Here is a 22752-nt window from a genome sequence, read left to right as displayed (position 1 = left end):
GGATGAGTTTCCCTCACGGTTAAATCAAGAGTATTAAGGCTGATTTTCCAGGTGAATGATGATCTGAATTTATAACACACTCATCCTAGAAATCAACGGAAAGAACAGAAACATCACCTGTGAAAGAGGGAATGAGCTTGAATGCAAAGTGACTGAGTGGCAAGGTGCTGTTGTAGAATTTCCAGGTTGCCGGGGCAAGGTGGTAAATTAGGAGTCCACAAACATAGTAGGCTACTTTAACCAGTGTTGGGGGTAACTCATTACAAAAGTAACATATTACATGTAATATATTACTTTTAGCAGTAACTCAGTAATATCACTTATTACTTATAGGATTTATACCAGTTACTTTGTCAAGTAACTCAAGTTACAAATTGAGTTACATTTTATTAAATCAAAGCAGATATTTAAAAAAAGATAAGATCACTTCTTGATCAAACTGTGTTTTTATGCAAATAACCACTGTATATGACAACAAAGGAAAGGAATAACATTTAGAATTTTGGATTGTTTACACTGACTTCAAGGCAGTTGACATTATTTTTCGGGATGGTTCCGGGGCGGCGATGTCATTCTGCTGCTGCTGTTTTGGCAAAAGTAGTGTAATAAGTAACAAGTTACTCTACACAGAAAGTAATATTGTAAAGTAACTTATTACTTTCAAATGAAAGTGACTAGTAATGTGTAATATATTACATTTTGAAAGTAACTTGCCCAACACTGACTTTAACTGAGAAATAATGTTAAATAAGACTAAGAAGAATGATCTCAGTTTAATATCAGTTTATTCACATCCATGGTTGTCTTGTGAGATTTTGTGCCAGCAGCATTTCTCAGGCTGTGGTGTGAAAAGTGACCATGACTGTTTCAATTTTAGGGCTTTTTGCACTTATCTGACTGCTTCCTAACATAGGCGACTATACAGAACTCTTATCTGACTGCTTCCTAACATAGGCGACTATACAGAACTATTATCTGACTGCTTCCTAACATAGGAGACTATACAGAACTCTTATCTGACTGCTTCCTAACATAGGAGACTATACAGAACTATTATCTGACTGCTTCCTAACATAGGAGACTATACAGAACTCTTATCTGACTGCTTCCTAACATAGGCGACTATACAGAACTCTTATCTGACTGCTTCCTAACATAGGCGACTATACAGAACTATTATCTGACTGCTTCCTAACATAGACGACTATACAGAACTATTATCTCACTGCTTCCTAACATAGGCGACTATACAGAACTATTATCTCACTGCTTCCTAACATAGGCGACTATACAGAACTATTATCTCACTGCTTCCTAACATAGGCTACTATACAGAACTCTTATCTGACTGCTTCCTAACATAGACGACTATACAGAACTATTATCTCACTGCTTCCTAACATAGGCTACTATACAGAACTCTTATCTGACTGCTTCCTAACATAGGCGACTATACAGAACTATTATCTCACTGCTTCCTAACATAGGCTACTATACAGAACTCTTATCTGACTGCTTCCTAACATAGGTGATTGGGGCCCAGTGTTGATTCATTACGCCGCTGTAAGCAAGACTTTTAAGTTTGAAAATGATTCACTTTGTGAAAATAGGAGGTACAGTCAGGCTATTTGTAATCTTCTATTCTCTAATAATATCATCCCCCAAATAATAGGAAAAGGCCTGGAGAGGAAGAAAAGGTTTTGTACTCTCATGTAATAACTGTCTGGGAGATGACACATTTCATGTTTTGTTTGAGTGTAAAAATGCAAGCCTTGTAGAGAATATATACTTAACACATACTTGCACTAAGTCAAATTCCTCATTTGTAATCTGATTGATTACTTACTGTGGCTATTAGAATAAATCTGAAAAAGTTTTAGAATCACCACAGTATTCATACTATAGGAATATTGATATTAGCATCATAAACTCACTATTACAGGCACACTATAAGACATTTTTAGGAATAATATAGGCCTAGTGGTTTTTCCTCAGTGTATTTGTAGTAGCCGACTTAACTTATTAAAAAGTTAGTACTGGAGAGCTTTGTGTCCAAAGTCTGGTCAGGCATGTTAACTAGCATTTCAGTACCTCCTTTAAGATTAAGAAAATAAATTACCTTCAGTTTATGTTGATTTAAACCATTTTTGGGGGTAAAATAATTGACTTCAGCTGCACTTTTGCAAACATGTTTCTATTTCTATGACCGGTAGATGGCAGTATTGGGCAGGACAGAAGTCAGAAACAAGAACAAATACAAATAGAAACTTTTATTTAAAATAAGAACTTCCAAACACAGATAGAGACGACAACAGATAACCAGATAACAGATAACAGATAACCATAACCCAACAAAAACACAATATAAAAAACAAGGAGGTTACTCTCTCTGGTCTCTAGTCTCTGTCTGTGTCTGTTTGAACCACTGGTTCCACCTGTACCAGCTCTGCTCAGGCAGGACTTTCAGCCAGGCAGCAGGGGGCAGGTCTGGCCTGGTCTCCTGTGGTTTATCATCTCCACTGCTCCTTTTACTGTAAAAAAAGAAGATGAAAAGAAATAATGAATGAATGCATTATTACCATCATCATTGGTGGTAGATACAAAAAAACAACACTACTCGTTAGTCACATTGGGGCTTTTCACACTGCATGCTCTTAGCCCTAGGGAATCTTATTACTGGGCTAAGAATAGGACTCTTAGCCCTGGGCTAACTTCACCCATTTTCACCACACACATATATATATATATATTAACCCAGGTTGACCTAAGCCCAGGGCTATGCGATTCACACTGCAGTTCTACTAGCCCAGGGTTAGTAGAGCCAAGGGCCGTTGGAACCAGTGCTGCCAGATACATAGCAAATGGCCCTGTCTCAAACTGCCAACGTTTAGCCCTGTGTTTAGACAAAAAGTCAGGGTTAACCCTGAAAAGCCGGGGTTAACCTGCTCCAGAACAGGCCCAGCTAGCCCCAGGCTGAAGTCGGGGTTAGCACACTTTGGAATGTTCCAGGATTGTGCAAGTGTGAAAGCTTTCTTAGCCTGGGTCTAAGAGACTCACTTAACCCCGGCTAAGTGTAGTGTGAAAAGTCCAATTATGATCAATAATCAGAGGAGTTTAGGACAGTGTTCATAGTGTAGAGGTCCTCACCTGTTGCTGGTCAGCTCCTTGGAACTGCCTTGAGCACCTCTCTTCTTCCTCTTCTTCTTTTCCTTGTATATGGGAGATGTCAGGAAGTCGGTGTCCGTGAAGCTGTCTCCACGCCTCATTTTACTGTTACAAACAAAAGAAAAGACAAAATCCATGAATGCATCATCATTGGTGGTAGACACAAAAAACAACATTACTCTGTTACATTGGGGATTTTCACACAGCACGCTCTTAGCCCTGCGTTAACTTAGCCCCTTTTCACACAGATATTTGTTAACCCAGGTTGACCTAAGCCCAGGGCTATGCCATTCACACTGCAATTCTACTAGCCCAGGCTTAGTAGAGCCCAGGGCCGTTGGAACCAGTGCTGCCAGATACATAGCAAATGGCCCTGTCTCACACTGGCGACTTTTAGCCCTGTGTTTAGACAAAAAGTCGGGGTTAACCTGCTCCAGAGCAGGGCCAGCTAGCCCCAGGCTGAACTGAAGTCGGGGGTTAGCACACTTTGGAACGTTCCAGGACTGTGCAAGTGTGAAAGCTTTCTTAGCCTGGGCCTAACAGCTCTCTTAACCCCCGGGCTAAGAGACTCACTTAACCCCAGCTAAGTGTAGTTATGATTATTATGATCAATAATCAAAATGAGGGTTAGGGTTTATAGTGTCGAGGTCCTCACCCGTTGATGGACGGCTCCTTGTAACTGACTTGAGGACATCTCCTTGTCCGCCTTTGCCTTCCGTTGCCTGGGGTTGTAATGGTGTTGGTCAGTGATACCAAGACTCTTCCTGCTACAACACACAACACAAAAGAATAAACAGAATTCAGCACTACAGTCCCAACAAATAAGCAGACAGACAAAATAACACACTCGCACACAAATATCTGACCCCCCCCCCCCCCCCCCCCCCCAAATATCATTCCATATCAAATATCTGCAAATAAACTCTAAAATGCATCCATCTCAACACTCAACCATATAGGCAGAGAAGGAATATAGGACACCACACCTGGAGAGGTTTCAGCAGCAGGCTCCTCAAACACTGCCGCCCTGCCAGAGGCCACCCTCTTGGGACTAGAGAACAGTTCAGTGTCGGCGGTGCTGACATCACATGGTGGCATCTGGTCCATAACCAGGTCACTCATCTCCTGATGAACTGCATCACCACCACTTTCACCTCCTAAGACTCTTCCTGCTACAACACACAAAAGAAAAGAACAGCAATGCCTTTTAGAATGCAGCACTACAAACAGTCCCAACAAACAAACAAGACAAAATAACACACTCGTACACAAATATCTGATTAATTCAATTACTCAAAAACTTATACCTGTCCCAATTTATAAAAATATCTTTGGTTCAAGATCCTTCTTCCGTACTAATACAATAATCTGGAATGAAATACCCCACCATATCAAATCCATCATATCCGCTCCGCTCTTCAAACTTACCTATAAGCACTACATATTAACAAACCAAGCCTGCAACCACTGATTCTCCTGATGATTTTTATTTATTTATTTGCAAATGTATATTGTCTTTAATGCTGATGTATTTTATTTCTGAATAGCACTTTGAAATGTATTTTAGAACTGTATTTTATAGGAACCTGCTGTAAACCAGTTTTAAACTGAGTCAGGCCAGGTTTGACTGTAACTATAATTGTTGCTTTTAAACCTTTTCCTACAAATAAACTGAAACTGAACTGAAACTGACCCCCCCCCCCCCCCCCAGGGCTGTGAATCTTCACTGGCCTCCCGATTCGATTCGATTACGATTCATCTGTCAACGATTCGATTCGATTAAACGATGCACCACGATGCATCGCGATGCATCTTAAATCGATGCATCACTTTTTCCGCAATACATGATTTATTTTTTCTCACTTTCTTTTTTCTCACTGTGTGGCTACTTTTAAAATAAAAGTGCATTTGGAATTGCATTGTATTATGATCCATAATTAAAATAAACAACTGCATGTACTTACTGTACATTGTATTTTATTTGATTATAAAAAAAAAAAAAAAAAAAAAAAAAAAAAAATTTTTAATAATCGATTTTTGATATTTGTTAATCGATGCAGAATCATGCACGTCCGCATCGCGATGCATCGTATAATCGATTATTTTTGACACCCCTACCCCCCCCCCTAAATATCACTACATATCAAATATCTGCAAATACACTCTAAAATGCATCCATCTCAACACTCAACCATGTAGAAAGAGAAGGAATATAGGACACTACACCTGGAGAGGTTTCAGCAGCAGGCTCCTCAAACACTGGCGCCCTGCCAGAGGTCACCCTCTTGGGACTAGAGAACAGTTCAGTGTCGGCGGTGCTGACATCACATGGTGGCATCTGGTCCATAACCAGGTCGCTCATCTCCTGATGAACTGCATCACCACCACTTTCACCTCCTAAGACTCTTCCTGCTACAACACACAAAAGAAAAGAACAGCAATGCCTTTTAGAATGCAGCACTACAAACAGTCCCAACAATCAAACAAGACAAAATAACACACTAGGCCACATAGGGCTGGGCAATATGGACCCAAAAGCATCTCAATATTTTTAGGCTGAATGGTGAGACAATTATATATCTCTGTATTTTCTGCAAAGTGGACTAAATGTTCAGTTGTAACTTGGTGTTTTCTCAAAATATTTACAAAATGAGATTTTTGATAAATAATCATCAGTAATGTGGATTATAATCACTGAGTGGGTAATGGCAAATAATAGAACAGTCTGCGAAGTTCAGAAAACTACATCTTACAGTAATGCAGCCTTCAAAACAAGGAAAAGACAACACCTATGCCATACCACAATATGAATATACAACATTTACAATGATATCTAGTCTCACATCACAATATGGATATAATATTGATATATTGCACAACCCTACTAGTACACACACGTCTGCATTTTTTATATAATATCAAGTATCTGCAAATGAAATCTAAAATGCATCCATATCAACACTTAACCATGTAGAAAGAGAAGCTATATAGGACACTACACCTGGAGAGGTTTCAGAAGTAATCCTGGCAGGCTCCTCCAACACTGCCGCCTTGCCTGGCCTGGTCTTCTTTCCCTGGTATCTGGGAGACGTCAGGAAGTCGGTGGCTGTGAACTTGTCTCCACGTCTCCTTTTACTGTTACAAAGAAAAGACAAATCCATGAATGCATCATCATTGGTGGTAGACACAAAAAACAACACTACTCTGTTTGTTACATTGGGGGTTTTCACACAGCACGCTCTTAGCCCTGTGCTAATTTAGCCCCTTTTCACACAGACATTTGTTAACCCAGGGTGACCTAAGCCCAGGGCTATGCCATTCACACTGCAGTTCTATTAGCCCAGGGTTAGTAGAGCCCAGGGGCTAATAGCTCTCTTAACCCCTGGGCTAAGAGACTCACTTAAGCCCGGCTAAGTGTTGTGTGAAAAGCACAATTATGATCAATATTCAAAATGAGGGTTAGGGTTTATAGTGTGGAGGTCCTCACCCGTTGATGGTCGGCTCCTTGTAACTGATTTGAGTACATGTCCTTCTTGGCCTTTGCCTTCCGTTGCCTGCGGTTGTAATGGTGTTGGTCAGTGATACTGAGACTCTTCCTGCTACAACACACAACACAAAGAAATAAACAGCAATGCCTTTTAGAAGTAAGCACTACAAACAGTCAACAACAATTAAACAGACAAAATAACACTCGTAAACAAATATGACCCCCCCCCCCAAATATCACTACATATCAAATATCTGCAAATAAACTCTAAAATGCATCCATATCAACACTCAACCATATAGGCAGAGAAGGAATATAGGACACCACACCTGGAGAGGTTTCAGCAGCAGGCTCCTCAAACACTGCTGCCCTGCCAGAGGTCACCCTCTTGGGACTAGAGAACAGTTCAGTGTCGGCGGCGCTGACATCACATGGTGGCATCTCGTCCATAACCAGGTCGCTCATCTTCTGATGAACTGCATCACCACTTTCACCTCCCAAGACTCTTCCTGCTACAACACACAAAATAAAAAATGCCTTTTAGAATTCAACACTACAAACAGTCCCAACAAACAAACAAGACAAAATAACACACTCGTACACAAATATCTGACCCCCCCCCCCCCCCCCCCCCCCCAAAAAAATATCACTACATATCAAATATCTGCAAATAAACTCTAAAATGCATCCATATCAACACTCAACCATGTAGAAAGAGAAGGAATATAGGACACCACACCTGGAGAGGTTTCAGCAGCAGGCTCCTCAAACACTGCCGCCCTGCCAGAGGTCACCCTCTTGGAACTAGAGAACAGTTCAGTGTCGGTGGTGGCGACATCCCATGGTGGCATCTCGTCCATAACCAGGTCTTGCATCTTCTGATGAACTGCATCATCACTTTTGTCGACTGTTGGACTACAGGCCAACGACACATTAGATGTCGTCAAATTGTTTGCGATGTTGTTCTGAGGAGAACATCCATTGTCCCGAGGCCTAAATCCTTGTGTGCAATGATGAAGTTTCTTTTTCTTGGCATTCGAACAGTCAACAGACTCCTCCCTCTGTGTGGTGTTCCTTTCCTCTGGAGTGTCTCCTTGCTCCTGAGTGGCCACCCAAGGACGCTTAGAGGAGCTCGCCGTTTCCACGAGAAAGACTCCATCGCTGTGCCTTCCGTCAGGGCAACTGTGTGGATTTGGTTCAGAATGCTGCTTCACAACATTTGCATCAATAACTGCTGGTGATTCTTGACCTTCTGATGATGCGCCGTGTGATGAGGAGCCATCTCTGGCCACCGAGATAACAAATGGCTTTCTGCTCCTTGTTCTGTGGTTTCCTCCATGTCGAGGAATCGGTATCTTGCTCCGAGATATGTTGCCACTGAGTGAGAGACCATGTCGAGGAATCGGTATCTTGCTCCGAGATATGTTGCCACTGAGTGAGAGACCATGTGGAGGAAATGGTATCTTGCTCTGAGATATGTTGCCACTGAGTGAGAGACCATGTGGAGGAAATGGTATCTTGCTCTGAGATATGTTGCCACTGAGTGAGAGACCACGTGGAGGAAATGGTATCTTGCTCTGAGATATGTTGCCACTGAGTGAGAGACCATGTGGAGGAAATGGTATCTTGCTCTGAGATATGTTGTCACTGAGTGAGAGACCATGTGGAGGAAATGGTATCTTGCTCTGAGATATGTTGCCACTGAGTGAGAGACCATGTGGAGGAAATGTTATCTTGCTCTGAGATATGTTGCCACTGAGTGAGAGACCATGTGGAGGAAATGTTATCTTGCTCTGAGATATGTTGCCACTGAGTGAGAGACCATGTGGAGGAAATGGTATCTTGCTCTGAGATATGTTGCCACTGAGTGGAAGACCACGTGGAGGAAATGGTATCACCCCTATAACTTGTTCCATGTTAGCTTTGTCTTCCTTTGCTGCTTTCACAATTGTTACCTTTTCCATAGATGCGTTTCTCTTCATCTTCAGTTTGATAGAGCTATGGTCTTCTTTGCCCTTGGTTTCCACAGTGACTACTTCAGTAGCATTGGTTAGAGTCATCTCCATGGTTGTGTCCAGAAACGTAGTGTTTTGTCCATCATCAGTCGCCATAACTGAGCTTCTTGGATGAGAAACTTGGTCATCAGAAACAGACGGCTGTGGCTTTTCCGATGTGTTGTCAACTGAGTTCATATCATGTAGGGAGTTCATATCAAATAGGGATGGAGAGCATCTCTTTGAGAACCTCTCTACTTCATCTCTGTGGCTGCTAGATTGGCAGGATGTTCCTATCGGGATAGCTTGCATATCCAGACCCAAAGGCCTTTCCATATCATTTGTGGTATCTGTGAAGAAAAGACGTGAAAAATAGAACATATTTCAGTCAACTCTGCATCTGTACATTAAGGCATAAAGTAATGTGAAAGTAATTGATTATAACAATTCAAAGCCTTATATTCTCATACCTTCAGAAGTATGACTGGACTTGCTGGGTCGGCTCTGGAGACCTACGTTTGTAGAATTGTCTTTCTGTTGAGCGGGACACATCTCATCCGTTGAAAGTTCTGGCTGAGGAGGTGACTGAACTGTAGGCCTACACACAGGAGTTGGAGGAGGAGGTGACTGAACTGTAGGCCTACACACAGGAGTTGGAGGAGGAGGTGACTGAACTGTAGGCCTACACACAGGAGTTGGAGGAGGTGACTGAACTGTAGGCCTACACACAGGAGTTGGAGGAGGGGGGTAGAGAGAGAGTGCAATTCATTCAAAAAAACATAAAAAACTGTGCTTGGTCCAAAAGCATATATCTAGCAGAGATCAGGGTTCCCCACACCTTGTTAAACATAAAATTCAATGACTTTTTAAGGACCTTCCAGGCCCATTTCTCTCAAATTCAAGGACCCAACCAAAATCACAGTTTGAGACATGGATCAAGGTGAATTACTGTTACAACACTGAGAATTTTATAATGAAAACTAGCAGCTTTACAGAAGCTCACAGACAACAATTACAAACCGAGAGAGGCTTGAATGTGTGAACATGTCTCAACTGTGCTGTGCTACAGTGACGACACGCAGACAGCGGAACGTATCCCATTTACTAATGTAAAAGGAACCAAAATAGCTTCAATTTCTATCCTTGAATAAAATATATAAATGTAAGCACATTCAATGACCTATGTCTATTTTCAAAAAACATTCAAGGCCCTAGGATTTTTTTTTAAATCAAAGGATTTTTTTTTCAAGGACCTGTGGGAACCCTGAGGGATGTTTACTCACCTTTCCATCTGCATATTGGCATCATTACGGTTGACAGATTTTCTCCTGTAGTAATAAGATGGTTCATGTAGACCCTTTAGGAAATAAGCACAAAGACTTAGACTCTTGTTTTCCGTTGACAGCATTTTCTGACATTTTCAAACTCCGAGAGACTTGACAGACAACTCAAACATGCCACAGAAAAAATGATATGTTGATACATATTGAGGCATACTCACAATATCAGGACCAGAGAGAAGGTGAACAATCCTGCCCAAGTGCTGCTGCTGCAGCAGCTGAGGGTTCAGCTGAGGGTTGCTATGCAGGTCTTTCAGAATGAGGAGCTGTGAGAGAACAAAATGATGAATTACAACCAATTCAGCAAGGGTAGATCTCTTAATAAAGTTTGGACAAATAAACCAGACCAACCAGTTTCCTCTCCTTGTATCTCCTGCTGTCCATCTCAAAGCGCAGAGTATTTATTTGCATCTGCAGGTTGTTCATCTCCAGCTCCCTTCTCATCTCCTTCTGGGTCTGCACGGCAACAGCCAAGTCCTTGTTTTTGGCCTTTAGAGACACATTGAAGGAGGCGGTGCCTGGTGTAGACAAGAAGAAAGACCAAATAATTACTTAATAATAAATATGGGATTTATAGAGCGCTTTTCAAGGACTCAGACGCTTTACAGTGTAAAGCGTCTGAGTGACGTCTGGTGAGATAGGGGCAGAGGACTGTCTGACCTGTTAGGTCAGACAGGAATGATGGGTGAGGTTTGAGTGGTCGGTATATGAGGATGACAGTCATGCAGCAGCAGGTTTTAAAAGCCCCCACGACGGGAGGGACGAGGTTTGCAGACGTAGCTAAAACCAGGAGGGGATGCTTGGTTGAGGGAGAAAAAAATCATTGGGTTGTTGCCAGGTTTCAGTGAGGAGGAGAAAGTCATGCAGGAGGGGGGCTTTGTTATTGAGTGATCGGGTGTTGGGGAGGGCGAAGGTGGGTGGATGAGAGGGTGAAGTAATGGGGGCACGGTGGAGAGGACGGAGGTTAGCCAGGGGGGGGAGTAGTGAAGGTGGGGGGGGGGGGGGGGGGGGGCAAGTAGGGAAGGGTAGGGTTAGTAGAAAGGGTGAGTAGGGTTAGTAAGAAAGGAGAGAGGGTTTAGTTTAGTAGGGGGGCCATATTAGCGATAGTTGACAGTTGAGTGAGTGGGATGTAACATTAGCAATAACAGTAAACAGAGGGGGTGAGTGAGTGAGATGTAACGTTAGCAGTAGCAGTAGCAGTAAACAGAGGGGGTGAGTGAGTGGGATGTAACGTTAGCAGTAGCAGTAGCAGTAAACAGAGGGGGTGAGTGAGTGGGATGTAACGTTAGCCAACAGTAAACACAGAGGGGTTGTTGAGCCCCCCTTCACACAGAGTGCAGTCAGGGGAGGGTGAAGTCCAGAGGACTGATGAAAAGTCCGGGAAAATGAGTAATCCAGTCAAATGAAAAGTGAGATAAATGTCCATGCGATGAACAATCCAGTGGGGTATCGTTAGCGGGACAGAGCGAGCAGGGCAGCTCCAAGCAGGTGTAGCGCTAGCCGGCGGCTAGCTAACAGGTGTAGTGTTGGCTAGCGTTTAGCCGGCTAGCAGGGAGGCTGCTGGGAGAGCGAGGCAGCAGGTGACAGTGAGAGAGAAGTGGCGACAGACGCAGAGAAAACAAATAAATGTCGACGGAGAACAGATGGAAATAGATGGAAAGCAGCAAGGAAGAAAGACGACTGAGGAGCGGCAGCCACACACGGCGCCTAGCAGTACCCTCCGACAGTAAACGCACACACAGGTTTTGTCTTCTTGCAACCAAACAATGTGTGAAAAGCATAAAGCTATTCTTTGTAGTACAACACAGTTGAAGAATGCGAACCACAAGCTCTGCTCATAATAATGTGTAACTGAATGGACACTCACCGGGCATCTTTTTCTTTGAGGCCGCAGCCGATGTCTGGTTGGAGAGCATTCTATTTTTCTTCCTTTTCCCAGGTAACGTCAGACGCTGGGTCATTCGTGTTGGTGACACTGGGCAAAACTGAAAGAAAACAGCGGTTACTGCTAACGTCTGGTATCATAAGACATAACCGTTACGTTAGAGTGCCTGTCCGATTGCGTTAAATTGAAACTTCAATTATGCATTGAAACCATCGACATAAATAAATATTTGAAACACGTTTGAATACCGTGTAGCCTAGCCTACTGTACTTACTATTAACGGAAGACCGTCGTCCAAATTCTGCTGTAAAAACGAGAGAAGAGTGTCGGTTAACTCAGTGAACCAAAATGCATTAACGTTAGCGTTAGCTAACTAAATGCTAGCTAACTTCACACAGTAGAAGTAACCAGAAGTGACGTTAACGTCGTTAGCTACAGTAGCTAAAACAAGCTGATATTGTTGGTCTAATGTAACTGACGCTACGTTATAAATGAACCTTACCTGTTTACTGCCGTTAATAAAGTCCATCATTGACGACAAAACAAACTGATTTTCTTGACTTCTCTTCTCTTCTGCTGGCTACTACTACTACTACTACTGGTGGGTGTTGCCGCCGTTGCCGCCGACTAGTCCCTTTAAACCACAAAACCCCGCCCCTTCCGCTTTATCAACTTCCGGCGTTTCTTCTTCTACCGTTCTGTTTAACAGCGGTTTGTAAACAAATTAAAACATGCATTAGCGCCACCCACACTCACTGCTCAAATGACCCAGCCCATCAGATTACTTATTTTATTTTGAATGTAGGCATTACAGGTGGTATTTATATGGAGTGACAGCTTGGAATAGATATAAAATGGAAGTTTCTACACTTCACTCACTGTGCAGCACCTGTGTTGAACCAATGGGCAATTATATTATTATTATTATAAATAATTGCTCAAGAGAGAAACAATTTAATTGCTCAGTCTGTGGTAAAGGTTTTGCTCAAAAAGTAGGCTTAAAGGGACACATGATAGTCCACACAGGTGAGAAACAATTTCTTTGCCCAGTCTGTGGTAAAGGTTTTGCTCGTAAAGGACACTTTAAGAGACACATGATAGTCCACACAGGAGACAAACAATTGAATTTCTCAGTCTGTGGTAAAGGTTTTACTCGTAAAGGAAACTTGAAGACACACATGAGAATCCACACAGGTGATAAACCATTTAAGTGCTCAGTCTGTGGTAAAGGTTTTGGTCCAAAAGGAGACTTGAAAAGACACATGATAATCCAGACAGGAAAGTGAGTAAACATGTAATTGCCATGTAGTGGAGGGGGGAATTCAGTGTTTATTTATACATGTACTCTGTGTGTGTGTGTATGCGTGCATGCGCATGTGCATTGTGTTGTCCTGTGTAGCCCACTGAGCAGGTCAGAAACTGAACTGCACCAACAACCAGAAGCTAATACTGACACTCCTAGCTTGGAACTAACTTGACGCTGCCACATGGATGTACCGCCCCCATCTGGCGGAGTCAGGCTTGCTTGGAACAGCATGCTCAGAAATTCAGAAATAGAGCTAGCAAATATAATTTTCAACACCTGTCCACAGGCGACTCCTACATCAAAATATATATATATATTTAAACCATTGGGGTTCCCAGATTGGCAAACAATATACCTCACTATGTGGACTGGATGCTCTTTGGCTGTGGATACACAGCACAGATTTCAAGTGATATACTGGCTTTCCTTTCCACATGTTGGTTCCAACATATAAGACAGGCAAAAGTATAAGACCAAAGTAGGGCCTACCGCCTGTTATAGGGATCTCCATCTCTGTGCACCTTAATCAACAGTGTGACTAATTATGCTTGGTCAAATAGGTTACAATCATCAGCATAATAACCAAATACTTTCAGATTACACGATTGTGTAAAGAATTATGTGTTGATCTGCAGAAGCAGAGTATGGCAGGTGTATCTGAGAAGAAATGCTACTATAACTTTCTCCTACAGGATAGGCTACTACAGCGTGAAAGCTGTGAATGCTAACAGTAATATGTTGCTATTTTCAAGTGTGTTTCAAGTGTAAGTATAAAAAGATGTGATGTGCATTGAAAATAATAACACGACGCATGGGAATGTTTGGTTCTTATTTAAAAATTGAAACGTCCCTCTATATAACATTTAAAACATATCCAGTTTAATTTTTGAGGAGATGAATATGTACACTTTTAATTTCATCAATTGCTTCAGGCAGTCAGCAATTATTACTGTATATAATAGATTTACAAAGCAAATACTGTCATAGTATTCTGTCAAGGCAAGTTCCAGCATCAAAATAGGATTCAAAATACACAGGTACAATTTTGTTCCACATAAAATATGAAATCATTTATCACTTTCATAATTATTTTTAGAATATCCAAGAATCTGGAAAAAGAAAAAAAAACATGTTCTCTTGTAGGTGACGATAAGACATAAAATCAACAGTTCTCATGAATGCATTGAGAGGGAGTAGCAGCCAAGGAAGAGCGAACTCTAAAAGAAAACATAAAAATATAGACATCTTTAAAGGATTGACTCTCACTTTTAAGGCATTTTAAGAACTTTGTATTGTAATTTGGCAATATCTGCCCGTGTCAACTGTCCTCCATCTTGTTTGTTTTGCTCTAATGAAACAGGCACACAGCCTCTGCACACGAGCAAGATAATGTGGCTTCTACTATCCTGAGATCTTCTCCTCCGCTTGAAGACATCTGAGGACATAGAGGATCACTTGATAGCAGAAAATATATTGCTCCTAGGAGAGAAACAAGGAAAAACTTGTCAGCCCACTGTCAATTGTCAAGTGTCAAGTGTCAGTATTGGGCAAGTTACTTACAAAATGTAATATACTACATATTACTAGTTACTTTCATTTGAAAGTAATATGTTACTTTACAATATTACTGTGTGTAGAGCAACTCGTTACTTATTACACTACTTTTGTGTCACTTTCACCAAAATAACTGCAAAATGACACCGCCGTCCCAAACATCCCGAAAAACAATTTCAACTGTCCAGAAGTCAGTGTAAAAGGTACAAAATTCTAAATGTTATCCTTTTCCTTTGTTATTGTCATATATCATTTTCTCACCGAAAACTAGCTAGCTACATTTTACAAGATTACATTTGAACACATCATGATAACCTTAGATGAATGCATCATAATGTAACTCAATGTAACCTAACGAGGAGCTGACACCAGCTCAGTTTCAAGTTGTAATTTGTGTTACTTGACATAGTAACTGGTATAATATTAGTGCAATCCTATTGGTAATAAGTTATATTACTGCTTTACTGCTAAAAGTAATATATTATTTTTCTAATGCATTACCCCAACACTGATACTTGTGACATAACTCACTTTATGGGAACAGACCCACTGTGACCCTACAGCAGCATGATATTTCATTCCAGAGATGGGACTTGAGACTTGGTGACTTCGACTCGAGTCGACTCGAGTCCCTGTTTTGATGACTTGCGACTTGACAAAAAAGAAATGACTTGAGAAATGACGTGATGACTTGGATGTCTTGTTTGTATTCATCAGTTTAAATATTAAATATTAACATCTTCAACGTTGTCAAGTGTCTGTGTAAAGTTCTCTGGTATGTGACTGCAAGCTGGAAATGGCATTGCCATGAGTGGATGACTGGCTGTCAGTCACACTCCTCTCACTGGATGTTGTGTTTTTGGCACTATGGTCTATGGATCATATCAGATCAGATCAGATCATCATCATGGCACTATGGTCTATGGATCAGATCAGATCATCATCATGGCATCACTATCAGACAGGTAATAATACCGTGTCGTTTTTCTCTATAAAGAACTGTCTTGGGTGGAAAAATGTGACTTGACTTGCCTTTACTAAGGACTCAACTTGACTTGACATAAACCTGTGACTTGACATGACTTGCCCAAAACAAAATGGCTTGGGACTTGAGACTTGGACCCATGTCTGTTTAATTCTATACCAATATCCTTATATTGGGGTTGGAGAAAATGACATTTTTCACTTTATACCACTAGGGGCGTTAGCGATGTCCTTTATAAATAGGAGCGGCCGGGGCGTGGTAACGCCATTCTCAACCTTCTCCTCACCCACAAAGGAGCACATCCGCTCTCTGTTGCTAGCTAGCTTAACTGTTCACAGTGGTTTTAGCGACTGCGCAGAATGCTACTTCTGTGATGTAGAACTAGCCTTTTCTCTACCCGAGAAAATGACCCTCGACTGTAAGGAAAGCCACTATGTCGTCACTGGACTTTGCCGAGTGGCCCAGCACCAGCCTTTGGCTTTCAGTGCCTAGTGTGATGCCGGCGACGCTATAGCTAGCTCCCACACTAACCAGAAAAGAGTGTTCCCCCGGGCTCCCCGAGCCTCGCGCCTGCCTGTGTGGTTTGGCGGGAGGGATTTCTGCCCGGGGGACCTTCACCCCCTCTGCATACGTTGTCTTGGTTGGTTCCACGCTGCCTAAGCCATGGAGTCCCTGGGCTCGTTTGAGCACTGTAGCCAATTCAAGCTATCAGCGCTCCGCATACGCCTGAGGCAAGAGACCTCTATCAGAGACGGAGATCCACTCTTCTCCTGTCCGGTTGACCCAGACAAAGAAGATGACCCCCCACGCCGAGGTTCTGCCGGCTTCTGCCACCTGGGACGCCCAGGCTGGACTGAAGCCGGACCCCGACGCTAGGAGGGATGTTTTGGAGCTGAAGGCCGGTCAGGACGAGGGCTTGGCGGATACCCCCTCATCTCTGACGATGATGATGGCAATGTCTATGATGATATCTTCAACACTGAATCAATCACTGGTTAACCCCAGCACCGTATCTGACACCGCTTCCATGTTGAGTGTGGGTACCCCCCTCCCCCCACCGACACTGGCTTTCTTTGACTTGACCCACAGGGCAGCGGAAAGTCTCTGAATAACCCAGCCAAGCTGTTCGACAGCTTACCGCAGCCAGGAAGCAAGTGATCCTGTTCTGCTCCGAGGTGTTGGACATCCTCAAGACTGACTGGGAACACCTAAACAGCAGCAGCTTCCATCCATGGCGTCGCCTCCTTGGAGGGCAAGGATGCTATCACCCAGGGGGTTTCCCAGCTCCCCACAGTGGAACCGGGGGTGGCCGCCTATCTCTCCTCACCGGGGGCCAGTAAGGGAGCCAGGACCGCTGCATCCGCTTTCATCGCCTAGAAGGTCACCACCCTGTCCGCCAAGTCCGACCAGCTCCAGTCCGGCCTGACCCATTGCAACTACAGGGCTAGTGCTACTATCTCCAGGGCCCGCAATGTCAATACCATGCTTGGTTTTTACAAGATTAAGCTCTGCAGGGAGTGCTTATAGACCACTTTTGTGTTTGCAAACAGCGATTACGTATTTTCATGAGCGCCGCCGAACAGCGTGTCTCCTACTTGCAGAGAGTATTGAAGGCATTGAAGAGTTGAATTGTTTTTGACAACAGCGCTGCCACCATTTTGCCATGAAAAAAGCCTCAATGGCCAACAGCACAGAACCATGACAGCCAATCAGAGGTGTCTCCTTCAGGCCAAAAATGGCGGACTTGCTGTGTGCCGATGTTGCAATGGAACAACCTATTAGCCTTCTCTTCTGATCAATGTACGTTTCCTGCCACCACGCAACTGCATTGACGTAAACCCGTGACGTCCACTGCAAATTGGTCTATAGTTGAGTGATGCGGAAAAGTTGCGCAAAATCCTGCTGTGCGAGGAGCTGTCCCCTCAATGCCCAGAAAATTGCCATCCAAGCCACCGGGAGAGCCATGAGTACCACCGTCCTCCAGGAGATACAGCAGCACGCTGGCTGGCCATGTCTACCATCGACGAGCGAGACAGGGATGCCCTGATTGACCCTATCGCCTTATTCCGCCGGAGGGCTTAACTACTTGGGGTTCCAGTGTGCCAGAACTGTTCCGGGTTTGAGTCCCACAGCTGCTTCAGCGTGATCCGGCCCAGAGGTCTCCAGACATTGTTACAGAGGATGCAGCCGCTGCCTTCCCCTGTCATGTCACAAGCACACAAAATCACACACACACACGTTCTTTTCTGTGAGGAGAAAGTATGACAGGGTGTGAAGCTGTCAGGCCAAAGTCAACGGTGCAGCATCATTAAAAAAATCCATAGTGATGATAAACAACGCGGCTCCAAAGTCCGCTGTGTCCCGCCTGCCTGCGGCACATGATGCCACTGGGCAGGAAGGGGAGAGGGGGTAGTCTGGGTCTCTCACGGTCATAGTGCAGAGACTGGGCTATCCCCCTCTCCCTCCAGGAGAGGGCGCCACAGCACCACTGTCGCTTCCCCCTCCTCCAAAGGTCACATCACAAACCTGATGCTGCCAGATGGTTTTGTTTTCACAAACCATCAGGAAATGAGCAAGCAAGATCCTATGTCACGTTAAAAAAGCTACCTGACAGGTGATTGGATGAACCACCCGTCTATCACCGTCTGGGCGGGCTAACTTCAACCAATAAGATCAATTTGGCTGTCTCACGTTGAGGCTAACAAAGGTCAACAAACTGCAGATGTTGGGTGCAATTTGCCATTCAAAAGAAAGAAGAAATGCAGATGTCTGAGGATTGAATGCTTTAGTCAGCATGGAGGTAGGCGATTTCTGCTGTTATTGCAAGTATGTAATGTTACGATTTATGGCTCCCTATCAAAGGGGTGGGCATTAGTGAGGGAACGCGCATGTCCATAATAGGCTTCCGTAGTCAGCACCCGTCCCCTCTCCCTTCCCAAAATGTAATTTTCTCTAACCCCAATATGAGGCTACTGGTGTAGAATTAAATATGATGCTTCTGTAGGGTCACAGAGGGTCTGTTCCCATATGAGTTATCTCGCTCAAATTATCCATAAAACCGGGGGTTTACATAACCTTAAGTTTATTATGATTTAAGTTACTTAACATGAAAAATGTTGAAAATCACCTCTGTTTGGACCATTCCTTGTCTTTGAAGCCTCATGTTCCTCACAACATCTGAAATATCAAACTACAGACAAATGGTTTAATAGTACAGTATCGTTTTGAACAATTAGAATGACTGAGCCGACGTCAGGCTTCAAGACGACCTGAACCCATGTGGCGCGAGGCTCGGAGACGTATCAGACTGAAATACCATCTGAAAACAAATATTGTCTTGAGATGACAGAGAGTTGAGAGGCGGGCCATAGCGTTTGATTATTTGATTTGACAATTCTGGGGACTGGATTTGCCGTAGGCCAATCCTGGCGTGTTCCGCCCCCAAATCGAGTGGGATTTAGCGTGTTGTGGCGCTACGGATCCGCAGAGTGATAGTACCAGGCAGCGTTATCCTGGAATGCGAGTTTAAGGAGCCAGTTACATTTCTTTGCATTCTTAGACATTACCGTTTGCTTTATTTTGTATGTTACATACAATTGGCCAAGTTAGTACGGTAGTTAGTTTATGGGCTAGAAATTCTGCCAGATTACAGACACTAGGCGCCATTTTCTCTTTCATTTGGAGGAGAAAATTCTCCTGAAATGAAGATGGATTGACAGCTGCCATGTCGTGATAGGATTGGTTGAAATGGGGTAGAAATTTGATAGTACTAGGTGACGTCAGCAAACTGTAGATTACTGTTATGAATGAAATCTTGAGAAATGAACTTTTGATGTGAAAAAGTGTGAAAAACTAAAGAAATTAGATTTTTGTGAAATTTCTTGCATACATTATTAAATAGGCACACTTAATACCCAGGTATGTGAACTAAAATAACAAAAAACGAATTTTTGGGTTCAGCTCGTCTTTAAAACAAAGTGGCCATACTTACATCAGCGTCTTTACTGATGAGACCCAGAACCACGTCGATACAAATGAGGGTTCCGGAGCGCCCGATGCCTGCACTGCAGTGTGTGATGATGGGCCCCGACTGCTGGATGTGCCTCATGTAGGAGATGAAGGTGAGCAGCTGCTCGGGTTGAGAGGGCGTTCCGTGGTCAGGCCATCCCGTGTAGTTCAGATGAGTGACGTGCTGGATTTCACTGGTCTGAATCGAGAGAAAACCGTAATGTTACTCAGCCTGATCAAAATGTATACCAAACGACGTAGATGGAAAACCTGGACAAGTCATGGCATTTCAAAATCTAATTTTCCAGGAATGAGAAGTCATGGAATTAGTCAAATCCTTGAAAGTTTTGGAAAAAATAAAAGCAAAAGAAAGATTTGAAAAGTCATGGAATTCACCTCTTTATATTAGATTTTAGTGCTTCATGTATTTTATATTAATATTTTGATGGGAAATCTAGGTTTTATTTCAATTGCTTTTTATTTAAGGTGATGCATTAAATAATCCAATATAAAAGCACTAAAATCCAATATAAAGAGGTGTGTCCTATTTGTCCAGTGTAGTAATCATTTCTGATATTGATTCAGAGTCACCGCCTCACATTACATGGAAATTATATTATGTATCCTTGAAAAGTCATGGAGAAGTTTTGAAATTGTATCCATGAAAATGTGTGGAAACCCTGTATAGGGAACGGAGCATCAAATCAGCATATGAATTCACCTGGACATCTTGGACCTCGATGAGTCTGATGACAAAGTTGTCCAGGTGCTGATCCTTGACCAGTGTGATCTGTAACCTGTCATCCACCATCTCTCCTGTCCTCGGCGTGTCGGGCCAGTACCGCTGACACTTCACCTTCCCCCCCTCCACCTCCTGGGTCATCATGGCGATCACATTAGACTTCTGCTCCCAGACCATCTGCCAGAAGTCACCCAGGGTGGTGGGTAAGGGTCCCTGGCAGGCGATGTACGAGAAGCTCTCGTCCTTCACCGACATCGTGATGAAGTTGGCATTGATGTAGCCTCCATCTTTGCCCAGGACAACTCGTGTTGTATCAACTGGAAAAGATGAGAGCATAGAGAAAAAAAAGCATTATTAGACATTAGCTTCAATCCAAATCCTAAATATTGCCATTTATTTTATTTTATTTTCTGTTCCTGATGTTTGGTTTGAAGTATGCTCAAGATTTATTACACAATAAGCTCTGAGAATCAATCAGGCTGGAGTGCATTTATTCTGAAAATAAATAAATAAATATATATATACAGTATATATATACATATATATAATGGACTGCATTTATATAGCACTTTTATCCAAAGCGCTTTACAATGTGCCTACATTCACCCATTCACCCATTCACACAGCGAAGGCGGCCAGCTGCCACGCAGGGTGCTGGCACAGCCATCGGGAGCAATTAGGGGTTCAGTGTCTTGCCCAAGGACACTTCGACATGCGGACTGGAGGAGCCGGGGATCGAACCACCAACCTTCCGATTAGTGGACGACCTGCTCTACCTCCTGAGCCACAGCCGCCCCACCTATGCGTTCAATTGTATACAGTATATACTGTATACATATACGTATACATATATATATATATACATATATATTACACACACATACATACTTAAATACACACACACACACACACACACACACACTTTATATACACACCAACTTAAAATTGTATGCAGCCTCATAAAGAACCATCTCTCAGATAAACCTCCCTAGTATAACATACAAACATGAGCCAATAGATTTATAGGATTGTACAGGCAGCTTACAGGGAACAATATTCTTGTAACGATTCTTCTTTTTGTTCTCCTTCGTCTGACCTATCAAACAGTCGTCCAGCGGCTGAAGATTCTGAAGATTCTGCAGGAGAGCAGACATCCATACATTGAAATTCCATTTAAACCAATGAATTCACAGAGATTCCAGTTTGAAAGGTTGAGTGCATTGACTATAATAAGAGGATTACTTCAAACTCCTGCAGAGGGACCTTCTGCTCCAGGAGGCCCCTCATCATGCGGACCACAGTGTTGAGTTTGGCTCCTGTGTACTGGCCATCGGGCACCACCTTGACCAGAGGCAAGGAGGTCAGTTGGTCCTCTGTGATGATCGGCCCATCTGGGGGAGTGGGAATTGAACGCACGACATTAGCACTTGCTTTGAGGGAGAAATTATATCATATATAATATCATATTCTGTTTGGTGGTTGGGTCAGGTTTCACGTTCAAAAACCTCCTTGTACCTCCACATCGGATGCAACTGTATTTCAGATGAATTCACTCTTACCTTCTCTTAATTTGGAGTTCATGTTCTCAATAGGCAGCTCGTCACTCCCCCATGTGATTTCATCTTCCTCTGGCTGTCCTGCACTCATCTGCAGATAGCTGTCAACCAAATATGACATTAACATAAGAAACGTCCTGGTCATGAGAGGTATAACCCCACAAAAACAAAAAAATCTTACTTTTCATTCATTGGATCATCAACGCTCTCCTCTTTCCATGCTGCTTTCCGGGAACTCTAATTTGTCAGATGAAGATTTAAACATAAAAAAAATCAGGTAAAATCAATAAAAGTATGAATTACGTCATCCACCTTTGACATAATCAGAGAGAAGTTGCCTGGTGGGTTAGCTTTGTACCTCGGGGGAGTCTTCTGGTAAAGAAGAGCCATCGCAGTCTGTGTCCTCTGACAGCTCTGTGTTCTCCTCAGTCTCCTGGTTTTGCACTAAGGAACCCGCTACATAGTCTATAGGACAGAGGAAATTGGTGGTTGAGTTGATCAAGGTTTACACATTTCTATTATATATATATATATATATATATATATATATAAATTTTATTTTATTTGAGTGTTAAGTTGACACAACACTATCATCAATATATCATCCTAGTTCATCGTCATACTATTGTGTTTTACAGTGCATTTGCTAGTCTATATATTATACCTATTGTGTTTTACAGTGCATTTGCTAGTCTATATATTATACCTATTGTGTTTTACAGTGCATTTG

General features: G+C 42.8%; 1 protein-coding gene across 4 annotated transcripts in view; it reads right to left on the bottom strand.

Moving 5' to 3' along the window:
* Positions 1-14003: 14003 nt before the first annotated feature.
* ptpn13 (protein tyrosine phosphatase non-receptor type 13) overlaps positions 14004-22752 on the bottom strand; it is a 99936-nt gene continuing 91187 nt past the window's right edge. For all 4 annotated transcript variants that reach the window (XM_083657710.1, XM_083657712.1, XM_083657711.1 and 1 more), the window contains 9 exons: positions 22381-22487; positions 22204-22259; positions 22026-22123; positions 21709-21857; positions 21512-21602; positions 20446-20783; positions 19708-19923; positions 18844-18906; positions 14004-14656 (listed from right to left, as the gene is read on the bottom strand). In XM_083657710.1, coding sequence (XP_083513836.1) covers positions 14579-14656; positions 18844-18906; positions 19708-19923; positions 20446-20783; positions 21512-21602; positions 21709-21857; positions 22026-22123; positions 22204-22259; positions 22381-22487 — 1196 coding nt within the window. In that variant the 3' untranslated portion in view covers positions 14004-14578. The remainder of the gene's footprint in view (positions 14657-18843; positions 18907-19707; positions 19924-20445; positions 20784-21511; positions 21603-21708; positions 21858-22025; positions 22124-22203; positions 22260-22380; positions 22488-22752) is intronic.

This window comes from Poromitra crassiceps (assembly GCF_964638095.1).
Source record: "Poromitra crassiceps genome assembly, chromosome: 21".
Taxonomy (NCBI): Eukaryota; Metazoa; Chordata; class Actinopteri; order Beryciformes; family Melamphaidae; genus Poromitra; species Poromitra crassiceps.
The sequence above is the reverse complement of the archived record's forward strand: the minus strand, read 5'-3'. Positions and strand labels throughout refer to the sequence as shown.